At 24.0% G+C, this 15,353-nt stretch overlaps 1 protein-coding gene across 2 annotated transcripts; it reads left to right on the top strand.

Annotated features, from left to right (window-relative positions):
* The first annotated feature begins 1,216 nt into the window (after positions 1-1,216).
* On the top strand, positions 1,217-14,984 carry LOC113560491 (serine/threonine-protein phosphatase 6 regulatory subunit 3). Of its 2 annotated transcripts, XM_026966388.1 has the most exons (18): positions 1,217-1,444; positions 1,532-1,615; positions 1,706-1,785; positions 4,383-4,659; positions 5,212-5,382; positions 5,457-5,617; positions 5,679-5,795; positions 5,867-5,981; positions 7,003-7,155; positions 11,547-11,663; positions 11,733-11,782; positions 12,428-12,629; positions 12,690-12,865; positions 12,923-13,159; positions 13,221-13,318; positions 13,558-13,794; positions 13,885-14,098; positions 14,694-14,984. In XM_026966388.1, the coding sequence occupies exons 2-18, from the start codon at positions 1,562-1,564 to the stop codon at positions 14,695-14,697; spliced, it is 2,463 nt and encodes an 820-aa protein (XP_026822189.1). In that variant the 5' UTR covers positions 1,217-1,444; positions 1,532-1,561; the 3' UTR covers positions 14,698-14,984. The 2 variants fall into 2 exon arrangements, with proteins under 2 accessions (XP_026822189.1, XP_026822188.1); XM_026966387.2 differs by lacking the exon at positions 14,694-14,984 and having other exon boundaries at positions 13,885-14,600.
* The last annotated feature ends 369 nt before the right edge of the window (positions 14,985-15,353 follow it).

Below are 15,353 nucleotides of genomic sequence, written 5' to 3'. Positions count from 1 at the left end.
GAAATAAAATATAAGTCTGTCATCCAAATATAGCAGCTTGTACACGTCAATAAATAATTATGTTAAGTATAAAAGATAAATTTAATATTCCATAATTATGGGAAAATTAACTTACGTAAGTATTCTTTGACGTTGTTAGGAACCACATTTACAGTTCAAACTTTCACCACTGCCGAAGAAACAGCTAGCTCTTATTTCTTCATTCGTCTTCTTTGCTCTTCGAAATGGAAATATTAAAAAACTCTATAAAAATGAGAGCACTTGTCATACACTAAAGACTGTTGTTTAACGACTGTTCAATAAAACTATTAGAATTATTAACAGTATTCTACGAATGACGACGATTGTCGTTTGCCACGGATGTTAAATATTGTAATAATGTGATATTATAGGATTTATTTTTATAATATCTCAGCTGCCTTGCATACAAAACTTTTGATATTTAATTAATTTCATACGTAAAATCATAATAATTGTGTATTCTGATTTTTTTTTTTTATTGTTGTTTTATTATTTCAATAGTTGTTTAAATACCTGCAGTTATTCGTTTTTCAAATTACTACAAAAAAACAAAAACCGGTTGAGGAGAAATTGTTATCATAGACTTATGAAATGTCATTAAAATTCAAAATTCAGACAATTATAAAATATTAATGTATCTTTTCGGAAAAATTTATTTTTATTAGGGATAAAAAAAACTTATATTAGTCGGGTACTTGGCCGGTTAAAAATGAAAAATGACATTTATACAATTAATATAAATATATACTATTATTCTATGAAATGGGTCTGGTAATATGACGATTATGTATTTTCGGTCTCACGTATTTTATGCATTGCGCGTTCGGGAATAAAATATGCATACGTTTATGTCACTCGGCGGGTAGAAGATTATCCGATGCAATAAGTATGTATTTATTTTATGTCTAAAAAAGTAAATTAAAGCTTCAAAAAAAAAGAAAATCATTCACGTAGTCATCGATATTTTTGTGAAATTTAGTTGTGTCATATTAAATGTCCATATGTTCCGTAACCACATCGCCGACCTGATCTTAAATCGCGAGTTTAGCTCACAAATAGCATGGAATTATGTACAAATCATACAGTGATGTTTATAAATATTTTCGTGGAGGTATAATTATTTTAGATATGAGCACACTGTAATACAATTTACGACCGCCATTTCATGATAGTTGATACGACGTATTTGTTTCTAAATTTTCTCACAATTTTTTTTTTCATATAAAGTATTAAAGTTCATAAATTACATTTTTATAAATTAGTTTCTTAAAAAATCTGTATCATATGTGGGTTTAAGTTATAGAATTTTATGTACAGTAGTGCTTACAAACATTTAAACTTCGTTTTATATCGGACGTTCAGGGATTTTCCAGATGTAATAACAAAATTTTTGGAAGTAGTTCATTTAACATTTTGGTTTCAAGTAAATTATTATCTGTTTATTTAATATGAAGTACATTTTTAGTATTAAATATCATTAAGTGTTGTTATTTTATTAATTACTTTTTAGTAATTTTTTATTTGAATTGTGATATTCACCATGTATTGGAAAAATAATCCAGCATCTAATTGGGACTCAATTTTTGACAGAGAGGTAAATTTATATTGTTATGAATGTTTTAATGTGTGATTTTTGTTTTTTTTTTTTATTTAAATTAATTGCTTATTTAATTTTATTTTCTAGAATTTGTGCCTCAGCGATCTCATGAGAGAACAAAATCTCTTGGAAGAACTTAAAGGCCAGAACAAAAAACTCATAGACTTGTAAGTATTTAATTTGTAGTTGTTCTTATTTTGATAAGAATGTTTATTTAAATTAGAAATTTTTCATTTTGGATTCGTTGCTATTAAGCAATCAAATTCTTATTCAGGAAGATACACTAAATTAGTATATGCACTATATAGGTATAATAATGAGTATTTTACATTAAGTATCTTTTAATTAAAAAATATTTAGTCAAATATAATATGGGGATTGTTTGTTGAAGTTAACAAATTACAATGTTATTTTGAAAACAGGTTAAAAAATGAATGTTTGTAATTAAGTTAGATAAAAATAATAACTTCTAGTGATACATTAAAAAATTCAACCCTAAATTAATTTTTTCTAGGCTTTTCTAAAATGTAATTTAGTTAAAACATCACATTTTTTTTTTATTTAATGAATATAAGACTAGTTATACTGGTTTCATGTTACATATTTGATTAACATATTATCTACTATCTACTATTTGATATTTAATTCTTATAAAATAGTAAAAATTGTACTCTGTTTAGAAAAAGACTTAAATCTAAAGTGTTGGTATAATTGCATAGTATTGAAATTTTTTTTACTTATGAATTTAATTAAAACCTATATTATATAATTCATTTAGAAAATATGCATTTTGTGTTGTAATCATCAATGTGTTTCACATTCAATATTTTTTTAGTTTGAAAAACTGAAACATTTTTTTTTTATTCATTAAATATTTTATATTGCATTTTGTAAATTATTTAAGCTAATTTTTAACTAATGTATTTTATTTTAATAAGATAGTTTAGAATCTACTAGTCTTTTCTTTTTTATCATTCTCCATAACTACTTTTGTAACAACTACTTAAATACTGCTAAAAACAATTATTTTGATATTTCTTATTTTGTTTAAAAGTAGTATATATAGTATCTATAAAATATTTTATTTTTTCAAAACTAAATACCTTCAATATTAACTATACTCCGGCCAGTGGCGTAAATTGGGCTAAATTGTTAGAGTTGCTTTCAGTTTTTAGGTTGGACAGATTTGTGGGGGGCTTCGTCCCCCACACCCCCCTAAAATATTTTATTATATTCTAGATTTAAAATTATAAGTAGGTACATAAATTCAACAAAACTATTTTAACCTTAAACACATATTGTATCTGTTGGTAATTGGTATATATTATGAATATATGCTATAAATAGGGTATATAATACTTACTGTCAATAAAATATGTATAATTTTCTTAAACAACATATGAATACATTAAAAAAAAAACAATTCTTTTATTTTATAAAATTTATATTTTAAATAACAGCTGCCATTTATATTTTTTGTATAATATAATACCTAATACAATATAATATATATATATTATAGGTATAGATTTAAAATATTAGTTGGTTTTTACAAGGCTGGGCATTAACGAATTAAAAAGTTAAGTTAATTTTAACTTATTAACTTAACTAGTTACGTTTGGATTTTCATAAACTTAACTATTAAGTTAATTTTTTTTTTTTATTTATTCACTATTTTAGTCGTTTTTATGTCAAAAAATATTTTTATTGTGAATTTTTATAATGATAGAAACAACTAAACTGTTTTTAATATGTATATTAAATACCTTGTTATCAATTTAATAAGAAATACACTAATACTCTATTAAAAACAAATAATATCTATATGAAAGACTTTATTTAATAATGTAAATTAATTATTTTCAGCTTTTAGGCACTTTAATTATTATTTAGATGACTATTTTTAGATAAAATACAATTAAACACTATTAAATAAAATACATACTATATAGAAATACTGTATGTTGTTTGAAATATAAGCATTATAGTCTATAATTTAGTTGTGTATTGATAAGAAATAAAGTACGGTAACGAATAAAAAAAAAAATACTTAACTGAGTTTATTAAGTTTATTAACTTTTAACTTTTAACTTTTTCTTATTGACGCATATTAACTTAACTGAGTTAAAAAAAATCATTAACTTACCCAGCCTTGGTTTTTTACTGAGGGAATAATATCATTTACTGCAGTAGTAATCGGCAGCCTCTGTAATTATTATCAGCTACCATTGAGACTCGAGTCAGCCGAACACAATAAATATACATATTGGTATAATAATAGAAAATTATTAATAACAAAACTATAAATAAATGTGCAAAGGATATAATATGATAATAATTCCAGTGCTTCAAAACAAAGTTAAACATTGGTTCTCAAAATATAAATTATTTAATTTATTATTATATTGATATTTCAATTTTTTGAAAACTGAAATCGTGATTTTTGGAGTTGCAAAAAGATACTCTTGCGACCCTTTGATATTTTCAGGGGTTGCAAGTGCGACCCCCAGTTTAGGCCACTGACTCCGGCCCACGAGAGATCTGTACTTTCACACGTATGTAAAATAGCCTGCAATGGCATTAGTAACGCTGTCGGTGGGTAAATGAGTGGGGATGCACGGAATCAGACGATTTTTGGTCAAAATGAGGTACTGATCTGTCATGGGCCAGAGTATAATTATATTGTACTTTTCAGTTTCTGCATGATATTGTTCTATATAACTAACAATATTACCTATTGAATATTATTTGTACTCTGTTATAGTTTAACAAAACCTGATATTGCATTAGAACTGGTTCGACTAGTTACACAAGAACCTCAAGAAAATGAAAACCCAGAAAATCGTTTTGTTTTACCAAACTTAGCTTGTGAAATATTAACTAGCGATATTCAACCTATGTATAATGTTCTTTCTCATGAAGAAGAAATTTGGAAATGTTTTTTTAGTTTTCTAGAAGATAATGAACCTCCACTTAATTCACTAATGGCATCATATTTTAGCCGGACTTTGTGTAGTCTTATATTAAAAACAGGAAGTCAAGTATGTATATTAATAATTTAATCGTAATTCTTTTCCAGGTTTAATTTTAAAAATATATCTTTGTTCAGTGGTGTATCTAGGATTTTTTATGGTGGGAGGGGGGTGCTAAGGTTAAGGTTTCATATTTTGTATATTCCATTTTGAAAGGAAGACCTTTTTTAGTCCTCAAAATTAATGCGCTTTAATACTTTAGTGTGTATTGGTTTTTTTTTGGTACCAATTTTGTTTAGAAATGTGCCCAGTATACTGAAAAATACATGTTGTGTAGAGTATTTATTTTCCATGAAGCAACATCCCAAGGGGAGTGCTATAGCACCCTAACACCCTCCTCTGGATACACAATAGATAGTACTTTTAAAAAAATATATCAAACATAAAATTAAAATTCTAAGAGTCATCAAAATTATATATTTTTCATGTGTTTCATATTATGCTATATTTTAGTATAAAAAACAGGTACCCTGTGAGGGGTTGTAATAGGATTCTGGCGACGCCTATGATAGAAAAATGTAATTTTTTTAATAACTAATTTATTATATTTTAAAAATTTAGGATTGGTATACATATCAGTTCAATTGTCTTAAAGCACTTGAGAAAGTAGCGGATAAAGGAAATTTTATAGATTTGTTACTAAAACATCTCGATACATCTGCTATAATGGATCTCATTATAAAAATATCAACACTTTTAGAAGGACCGCCTTTAAGAAGTAACATATTCACTGTATGCAAAACTATTATTTTTAATTTTGCTAAATTGTTTATATTCTGTTAATTTAATATATATTTCTGTTTCAGTTATTTGAAAAAGAACAATTAATTTCCAAGTTAGTGGATACATTGGACTCAAAAAATCTTCCTGTTAGACAATTGAATGCAGCAGAAATAATTTGTGCTATTGAAGTTGCATCAGAATTGCATCCTCTTGAACAAAATCCACTTGTTATTTCAATTGAATCGTAAGAATTTTAATTTAAATTTTTTGAGTGTTTTAAATAAAATAAATATTTAATGAACTAGACCAGAGACTGTAAATACAGTGTTAGTGAAGATGTTTGGCCAAACTGAGAAGACTGAAAGCACTTTATTGGGCGGCATTTCGATACTTCAAACTCTGTTAATGGCCACTAAATTCAAGTTAGTCTAGTCGCATAACTGATTAAAAATTGACTATAAGCTTTGTATTAATATATATTTTTTTTTATCAGTGGTGAAGGTTCAAATGAAGTGTATAATAAAAAACAATCTTTGGCTGAGATTTTGTATATTACAATTTTACCATTTTTAGAACATATTCACAATGTTTTGTTGGTTCCTCCAAAGGTTAAAAATCAAATCTTATTTTTATTAAATTGTAACAAACTATGGTCCAAGAGTTTTCAAGATTGTTTGAGTTTATTTTTAGACTACAAATATTGTTTATTTTTTTTAAAATAATGTGTATCAATTTTGTTTAGAAAAGAAAATTTTTCTTAAGAACTTAAATTTAAAAAAAATAATATAATATGATATTTATTCTTTATTTGATATATAGAGTAATTATTTTATTGAACATTAATGAACCCATTAATTAAAAATTTATTTATGTTTTGGAATATATTTTTTACATAACTTCACATAAAAAAAAAAAGTTTTTACTTTTTATCAATGACAACATATATCTTTAATTTTATATTCTGAAACAAAACCTGTTTTGGAGTTTTGATACACACAAATTAAAATTCACATGTTACGAATATTTAAAATTTAGTTAAATGGAGTAGTAGACTAACGGATTATAAAGTATGGAGAATGGAGATATCATATTACTCACTTAAACTTGAAATACTTAACAGTTGTAACTCATAAACTGTTATTTAGAATTTTAATTTTAATTTATCAAAATACTCCAAAAAATATTCTGTTTCAGAATATGAAATTAAAATTATATGTTGACATTCAAAAAAGTAAAACAACAAAAAATATTATAAATATAATTTTTTGTAGAAATTTTTTTCAATTATATTAATATTGTTTGAAATAATGAGTGTTGTTCGATAAATGAATCACTTAGTAGGTACTTTAACACTTAAAAAAATTGGTTTAAACTATTAAGGTTGTCATTTGGATAAGTAATACTATAAAAATACTCAATGCTAGAAAATATTAACTTTAAAGTTATTAATTCAAATAAATTCAAATATGTAAAATAATTACTTTGCCAAGTATTAATAATTTATATTAGATATCAAAACTACTTTTAACATTCTTAGATTTAACTTTACTTTTGGATCATTGTTTTAGAAGTTATTTATCATAATTGATTATATTTTATACTTAAAGTTGGATTATTATTTTTATTTAGATTGAAAGTTTAGAAAGTATGGGGAATGTAATTGAAAAGCCTTTTGGTAATGTACGTTTGCAAATTGTGCGGTTGATAAGTTCATTACTAAGTATGCATAACCAACAAATAAATGAAAGATTTGCTCAACTTAATACAATAAAAGTTCTTCTTGTAAGTATTCATTTTAAATTCAAGTAATATAATATTTATTTATCTTTGTTTAGCTTTATTAATTTGGCCATTAGTGTTTTATTAATTTACAGTATAATAATTATACTGTTGGCATGCTCTTTATTTAAATTAAAAATATAAATAAAAAGAACATTAATACTATTTATTATTATAAACAAAATTTACATGTTTAATTTTAGTAACTAATATTTATTTTATTTATTACTACAACATTTGTTTTAAACTTGTTACTTTTTATAGTTAATGGACATTTCATTTTATTAATTCTAATTTGTTTATCTATATGTGTTTGAAATTGGGGTTTTAGTAAAATTAATTATAATTTGTCTTTACAAATTGTTATTTTATTTAAAAAAATTTTTATTGTGGATGTCTCAGTTATTTATTTATGTCAGCCAAAATTAATTACAATTATATGATACAATAAGTAAATTATTACATTAAGAATACATCAACAATAGCTGATACGTTACCAACTGAGCTAAGCTCTTATCTGGTATACGGAGTTCTTATAAATTAAAATTCTTATAATAGTAAAAATAATTTTAAAAAAGATACTTATACAATTAAAGATATGATTTAATTAATTAATATTATACAGTAGTAAAAAATTTAGTGGAACATATTTTAGTAACACATTTAACATATACATATTCTGATAAGATATTATAATTATTATACATATTCACTTTTTAAAATTTCATTTATACACACATTCTCATCTAATTCATTAACTATTTTATTTATAGCCATTTTTATTTGATTTTTATTAACTGTATCATTGGTATTATTTGATTGGTTTTCACATAAACTTGTTATTAGACTCTTTGTATCGTTACTTAAATTGTTGAATATAGTTTTCCCCATGTGATAGCGGGAGTTTCTTGAATTTGTTAAAAACGTATATGACAGTTCAATGTATTTACCTGTTCTTCTGTCCATTATTTCTATAGCATTTAGTGTGTTGTTTTGTATAGATTTTATTAAAATTTGTCTAATGTATAGTTTATAGATAGGTAATATATTTGTATGTTTGAAACTTAACGGGTATTTTAATGACAAGGAGTACGCTACTTTTATTATCATTTTTTGGGTTATATGTAATGTATTTACGTCTGTTCTATTAGAGCCTCCCCAACATGTTATACCATATAGTAGTATTGAATTACATAATGCCATGTATTATGATTGATTTATTAAGAAATCAAATTTGGTAGAATAAAGCAGCAGTTAAGCTCCTTATTTTATTTTTTTATACTTTGGATATGTTCAGACCATTTTAAATTAATATCTATTGTTATTCCTAAATATTTGAATGATAAAACCATTTTAATTGGTTTACAACTGCAATTTATCGTACCTGTTCCACAACTATGTATTATAAAGCTGTATCCAACAGGAAGCTGTGAACGAGTTGTAACTATTAGCATGCAGACCAATTTATTTATGTTAAGTGATAATAGATTTTTTTTCATCCAGTTATACATATACCGTAAATCTATTTCGATGGTTTGTTTTAATTTTTCGCAATTATTTTCGAAATTAACTAGTGCTATATCATCAGCAAACATGAATAATTTTCCTTGATGCAGGTATAGAGTCAATATATAATAAAAACAATATGGGGCCTAATGATGTACCTTGAGTAACTCCATAATCTTTAACATAGCAAAAATTACTATGATTAGATCCGATGGTGGTTAGTTGTTGTGTATTACTAAGATAACTAGTAAACCATTTTAATGTATTTTCGTCAAAGCCTAATTCTTTTAACTTGTTGAGTAATAATTGTCTACTAATTGAGCTTTTTTTAAGTCCAAGAATGTAATTAGAATTTTTTTTTACCATCCCTTTTATTATGTAGAAAGTTATATCAATTAAAGTGTCTTCTGTATCTAATTTTTTTCTAAAGCTGTATTGTCCATGGTATATTATTTTATTTTTCTCCAAGTAATTTAATAGTTGATTTTTAAACATTTTTTCAAGGATTTTAGCTAAAATTTCTTCTATTGATTAAAGGTCTATGATTAATAAAATCTGTTTTATCCCCTTTTTTATGAATTGGTACAATTCTTACTACTTTCAGTTCATCAGGTACTATACCGTTTGTTATACTACAGTTTATTATGTAGGTTATAGATAATATCACATTGTCTCCTATTTGTTTAAAAAATAATGCTCTATAACCATCAGCTCCAGGTGCCAAATTATTTTTCAAATTATTTAAGATATGATAATGATAAGATAATGTCTATGCAATTAATTGAGTCATTTACCATGCACAAAAACTCATCTATATTTCGATTATATGACCTGATATTCATGTGTAATACGTTAACTTGTTATTTTCTATACCCATCAAATATTCATACAAATCTAAATTAACTATATTTCCATCATTGATTGTGATGTACGAGTCTATGAAGTCTTGAGTTTTTTTCAATCATTTATTATATTGACGCAGTGAAAATAGAATCTTAGTCTATACCAATGATATTTTAATATATTATTATTATTTACGATAATGATGATGAAGCAGTGTGACAAATGTGTGTTTATAATACAAACAATAGATAAAATTAATGACTGACTAATCAGCATAATATTTTGATTATTTGCAACATAAGTTAAATCGTTTGACCTGATTAAACGGTTCATATTATAGTGTGTATATGATATTATATGAATTATTTGCGTATAATTAGAATACCCATATATTAATGTATACCCGTTTATAATATTATAAGTATAAAAGATAAAAGTTATAATAAATTCCTGTTGATGGAATCTTAGAATGTATATGATAATAATTTCCCAGTGTGTAAAATGTGTGTAATTTTAAGGTAAAAAATATTATGCTGTAGTTAAAGTATATTATAAAAAATTTAGATCTTCGAAACATTTTACTTGTATTTTTTAGCCCTGTTCATTTTTTTTGCAATATATCCTGCCATGACTTGTCCAGATGAAACGATAGCCCAGTTCTTAACCTTTCATTCTAGATTCCCAGAATAATTTTTAATTGAATGCTGTAAGACTTTCGTTTATCTAGATTCGTTGACTTTTATATTCGATTTTTCCTCGTTTCTTAATAAATTCATCTCGTTTTCTCCTTGTAGCCAGTTCAATAATTATTAAAAGCAGATCTATATTTCGGATTGAAGGTTTACGATACGCATATGGCAGTTATATAGTAAGCTTTGAGACTTGAGTGTACTTTGTCATTGAGAAGATTACTGTTATGGATGTGTTAAATTTAAATTTAATGACAAATTATTGTATACAAGAAATTATTTTGATGTTTTTAGGAATATTTTATATTATTAGTAAATTATCAAAATTATTTTTGAAAACACAAATTGCAAACTTATAAGTCAATATCAATGTACTATAGAATTAGTATAAATAGGTTAGTCCATGCCATATTGGTATAAGTAGATTGAACTTAATTTAAGTATTTGAAAAAACTTAATTGTGTGAAATGTTATTTATTTTACTAAATATTAAATAATATATGTATACCAACAAAATTTAATTGATTTCTATGAATGCTAATTTTTGAATTGCAACTAAATTATTACTATTATTATTTTTATATTGTAGAATTGTATATTAGTTATAATATATTTAAAAATTTTGAAAATTTTTTTTATGGTATTGGCTATTCATACCTATACTGATATGATGACAATTTATCCCCAAACAACTTTTGTAAAATACATTTTAAAAACATTTTACTATTATTCAAATTGTTATTTTATTAGTAATACTAATTTTAAGTTATTTATACCATATCTTATTCACCCTTGTCTATATAATATTATGATAAATTGAAATTGATAAATATTAAGAAATAAAATACTAATAGGTAGTAATATAAATAATTTATAAAATATCCTCATAGTTAGTTATAGGCTGACTGAAATATCTTCACTCAGAATTGTTTCTTTAAATGTTTAAATAATGCTTAATTATTGAATTTAAATTTAACACATTCATAACTGCCTTGTCAGCCTCCCAAAACCTACTTTACACTAGATCGATTCCATAGTTGTTTTTTCTTAGATTATTTTTAAAAGTAGATTTTTTTACTAATGAAGTAATGACCATCTAAAGTACAAACTAGATCAACATTTTCTATCAAAAATCACCCTCGATGTTAAAGTTTAAAGCATTTTTATGCTATATAGTGTTTTTAGAGACACAGAAAATAAAATAAAAAATACATGTATACCATTATAAGACCAATCACTCCATTTAGAATCTTAAATATAATATTATTTTAGAAAAATATTTTGAAAATCTATTAATAGTTTCAAATTCATTATTATCTCATTAAAATATTAAATAAACAATTTATGGTGTTTCAGGATTGTTTCTTTTGTTATGAACTAAATAATTTTTTGCATACTCAAGTAGTTCAATGTTTCCATGAAGTTATGTGCTGTAATCATTCAATTGCTGAAAACAGTACATTTATAGCTCACGTAAGATTAATCATTTACAAATTATAATTATTATGCATGTATTATTATTGATGATTTTTTTATGTATAGGTTATCAAAGATTGTCAATTAATTGAATCTATTCTTGATAATGAGAAATGGTATGTGTAAATTATAATTTTTCTACAATTTAATTTTTATGTTCAATTGTCTGTATTTAAAATTGTACAAAGCGAGAAGTTTTTTTTGAACATATTTTTATAATAAAATGTTTAAGTATTATGTATAATCAATTATTAAATTGAAAAAAAAACTTATTTTCTTAATTTAGTTATTATCCTTAAATTTTAAATTAAATTCGTCTTTTGTCTAAAATTTTACTCTAGAAGTATAACATACAATTTTTATATTAAAATTTAATTATTTGATTTCTAATTAATTTTATTTTTTATGTGTATTAAAGCATCAATTTTTATTTTATTTTTTCTTAAAATCTAATACTATAATTTTTGAACATTTTAATTTTTAATATCCATTATTTGCGAAATCACAAAAAACAAATTCTGTTATTGTAACAATAATTATTATATTTTAATTGTAATCCATGTGAATATATTACTTGTATTATGTATATATAAAATGCCTTGATTTAAAACATCAATTTAAACAAATTTTAAGTCTGCAAACATGTCTAATTTAATTTCTGTTTACAATTGCAACCCCTAATTTTATCTCGCGGTTGTAAAATCAATACATACTTCACCTTATAAAAAAATATAAAATTTAAAGTTTTTGTTGTTGTTTAGTATTCAACCTGGAAAAAAAAGAAAAGGATACATTGGCCACTTAGCTACAATTGCTAAAAGCTTACATAATACTGAAGCTTTTTACTCAGATCATTTCCGTGGAATAATTGTAAATACATTAGATAGTGATATTGTAAGTCGATGGGACTCCTTTACATCTACGACTTTAGAAGATAATGAAGAAAGGATTTCTACTTGTTTGGTAAGTAATGACTTAATTTATTTATGTAATATACCATTTTATAAATGTATGTATGTTAAGGGAGGAATTCATCCTCGAGAAGAAAAAGCATTAGATGATAGAAAAGAAATGGAAGAGGATGAAGCTATTTATGGGCGACCTGAAATAGAATTTAATATTAATGACAATATTATTGGGGTATCTAGAGTTGAAATAAACTTTGATGAAGATGATGATGACGATGATGATGATGACAAGTAAATTTGCTTTTTAAATTTATTCTAATTTTTTAATAATTATTATTTTATTTTTAGGGATTCAATGGAAATGCAAGCTGAAATGTTTAATCGTATGTGTTCAGTAAGATCATCAGAAATGAGTATTGATGAACCTGAAAGTAAAGATGCAAATGACGATCAATCGGGAGCTTTAGGCTTATTTAGTAATCAACTCTGGAAGGATTCTAGTTCATCTAAAAGGGATTATGGTGTTAATATTTTTAATGACACCTATGACAAATCAGAAAGTGTAGTATCTAAGGATTGTAATTTGTAAGTTTACCATACTAAGTATAGCATAAAAAAAAAAAATTAAAACAAACATTGTTTGAAGGTATTGGTCTCCAGAAACCTCTGATTGGGAAACCTTTAGGTCTCAACTAACTGCAAAAGCATCAAGTGAGATGAAAATTGATAATAATTCTATTAATAGTAAGTATTATCTAAATAATTAGTACTTAGAACACAGGAATTATTTGTTGAGATGAGTTTAAATGTTGAATACATATTTGTTGTATTTAAATCCTTTATAATTTAATGTTAAATTCTGTATTATAACAGTAATTAATAATTAAAGTACAATATTTTTGTTAGCTATAGAAATTTCTTTAGAGGTACTAGAGATTTAGTATGTGGATTTATGAATTAAACACTGATCTTAGAATTTTTAGTTTCTAGTGCTTTTTCTTCAAGCCCTTGGGGAGAAAATGTTACAGAACCTACACCTAAATTAGAAACTGGTTGGGCTAATTTTGATTCGAGTTTTGGTGAGCCATTAGTGGCTAATGGTAATCCAGTGATTAATAATGAATTATTTCCTGAAGTTAATGAACATAATACTACGCAAGATATTACTCCACCATTTGTGTTGCCTGATAACGCAACAATGTCAATAGACAATTTGATACGTAAGAAATATTGTAAACTATAAAATATGTATCAATTAATTTAATGTATGTAACCTAACATAACCTTATAAATGTATATTATTAATTTAGACTCAAATTTGGAGGATCAAGAGATGACTGATAAAATAAATGATGATTTATTTACATCAAATACATCTCTCTCTGAACAATTATCCAATGATGTAAAATTGGCAGATAGTTCTCCAAAATTAAGTGAAAAGGATTTGCCTGTTGTACCAATTATATCAACTACATCAGATACATCTTTAGTTGAAAATTCACATGATATGAATTCTGTAGATAGGTAATGGTCATTTAATGCCTTAAAACCTTTGCAATGGCAGTATAATATTTTTAAAACAAAAATTAAAACTTATAATTTTTATAAACATTTTTTTTTCTTATCAATTTATACATAAATTATGATCAATAGTCATCTCTGTGTATGTTTTTAAAGTGTCCGTCCGTTTTTATATATGCATCAATATATTTTATAATAAATCTAATTCATTCTAAAAAATAAAATAAACATTATTGAATAAAATGTAATCATACACATAATTATACATTTATTTATAATTTTTTTTTTTTTATTGAAAGACAATTCTTGTTACCTATGTAATTATTTATTTTCAGTGTGTTTAGCTTAGTGTTTGAATTACAGGGATCATAAGTATAATTTTTAAATATTTTTGTTAAATTCTATAAAATATGATTACAAATTAAATATATTTAATTATTCTTTATGAATTCGAAGAAGAACAAAATCATCAACTATATAAATACCCACCTATATAAAATATATGATACACTTCTTCGAAATCTTAGTTTATTTATTATGTTACTGTAACAAGTTATTATATATTTTACGTATATAATATATATGTTTTTTTTTATAGTTGACTTTGTTATATTATCATGGTGCATGTTTCGAATTATACAAATGTGTTGAGTATGTATGTATGTATGTATGTATGTATTCAAATATATTACATATTATGGTAAAATTATTATTTTTTTTTTTATTATTATTTATTAATTATTATTATTTTTTGTAAAATTTGAACGGTTACTGGATATAATATGTTTGATGAGAAGATCGTACAAAATACTTTAACTGTGATATGGATATCCATGTTTGTGAAATATAAATTATACATTATTATACTCAGTAAACTGTATTTTTTTAATTATTGACATTATCATTTAACACAAACCTAAATTTATGTTGTTGAAAAAAATAAAAAATGATACACCTAGCACCAAATTATTTGATTTAATAATTAAAATATTTATTTTTACTATATTTGTAAAATTAAATTGGTTATATTAATATTTTTTTAATTTATTACACAATAATATTTTTTTGATGCAAGTATGATCTATAAGTATATCATGGTTTTTCTTGTAGCTCTATGTTACTAATTGTGTTGTAAAGTGTTATTTATGCTTATACAGATAATAGTAATAGCTTAAATTATTTCCTTTATTTCATCAATTATTAAAATGCTTTCATGTATTATTATATTTTAAGTTTCCATATAGGTAATTTCTTTACT

The sequence above is a fragment of the Rhopalosiphum maidis genome, chromosome 1, assembly GCF_003676215.2.
Source record: "Rhopalosiphum maidis isolate BTI-1 chromosome 1, ASM367621v3, whole genome shotgun sequence".
Lineage (NCBI taxonomy): Eukaryota > Metazoa > Arthropoda > Insecta > Hemiptera > Aphididae > Rhopalosiphum > Rhopalosiphum maidis.
Note: the sequence above shows the minus strand (reverse complement) of the source record. Positions and strands in the feature narration are given on the sequence as shown.

Bases quoted from the DNA above. Each gene is read 5' to 3' on its own strand.
- LOC113560491 (XM_026966388.1), top strand. From the start codon at position 1,562: ATGTATTGGAAAAATAATCCAGCATCTAATTGGGACTCAATTTTTGAC. The intron at 7,156-11,546 runs GTAAGTATTCAT...ATGGTGTTTCAG, and splicing joins ATACAATAAAAGTTCTTCTT to GATTGTTTCTTTTGTTATGA. The intron at 11,783-12,427 runs GTATGTGTAAAT...GTTGTTGTTTAG, and splicing joins ATTCTTGATAATGAGAAATG to TATTCAACCTGGAAAAAAAA.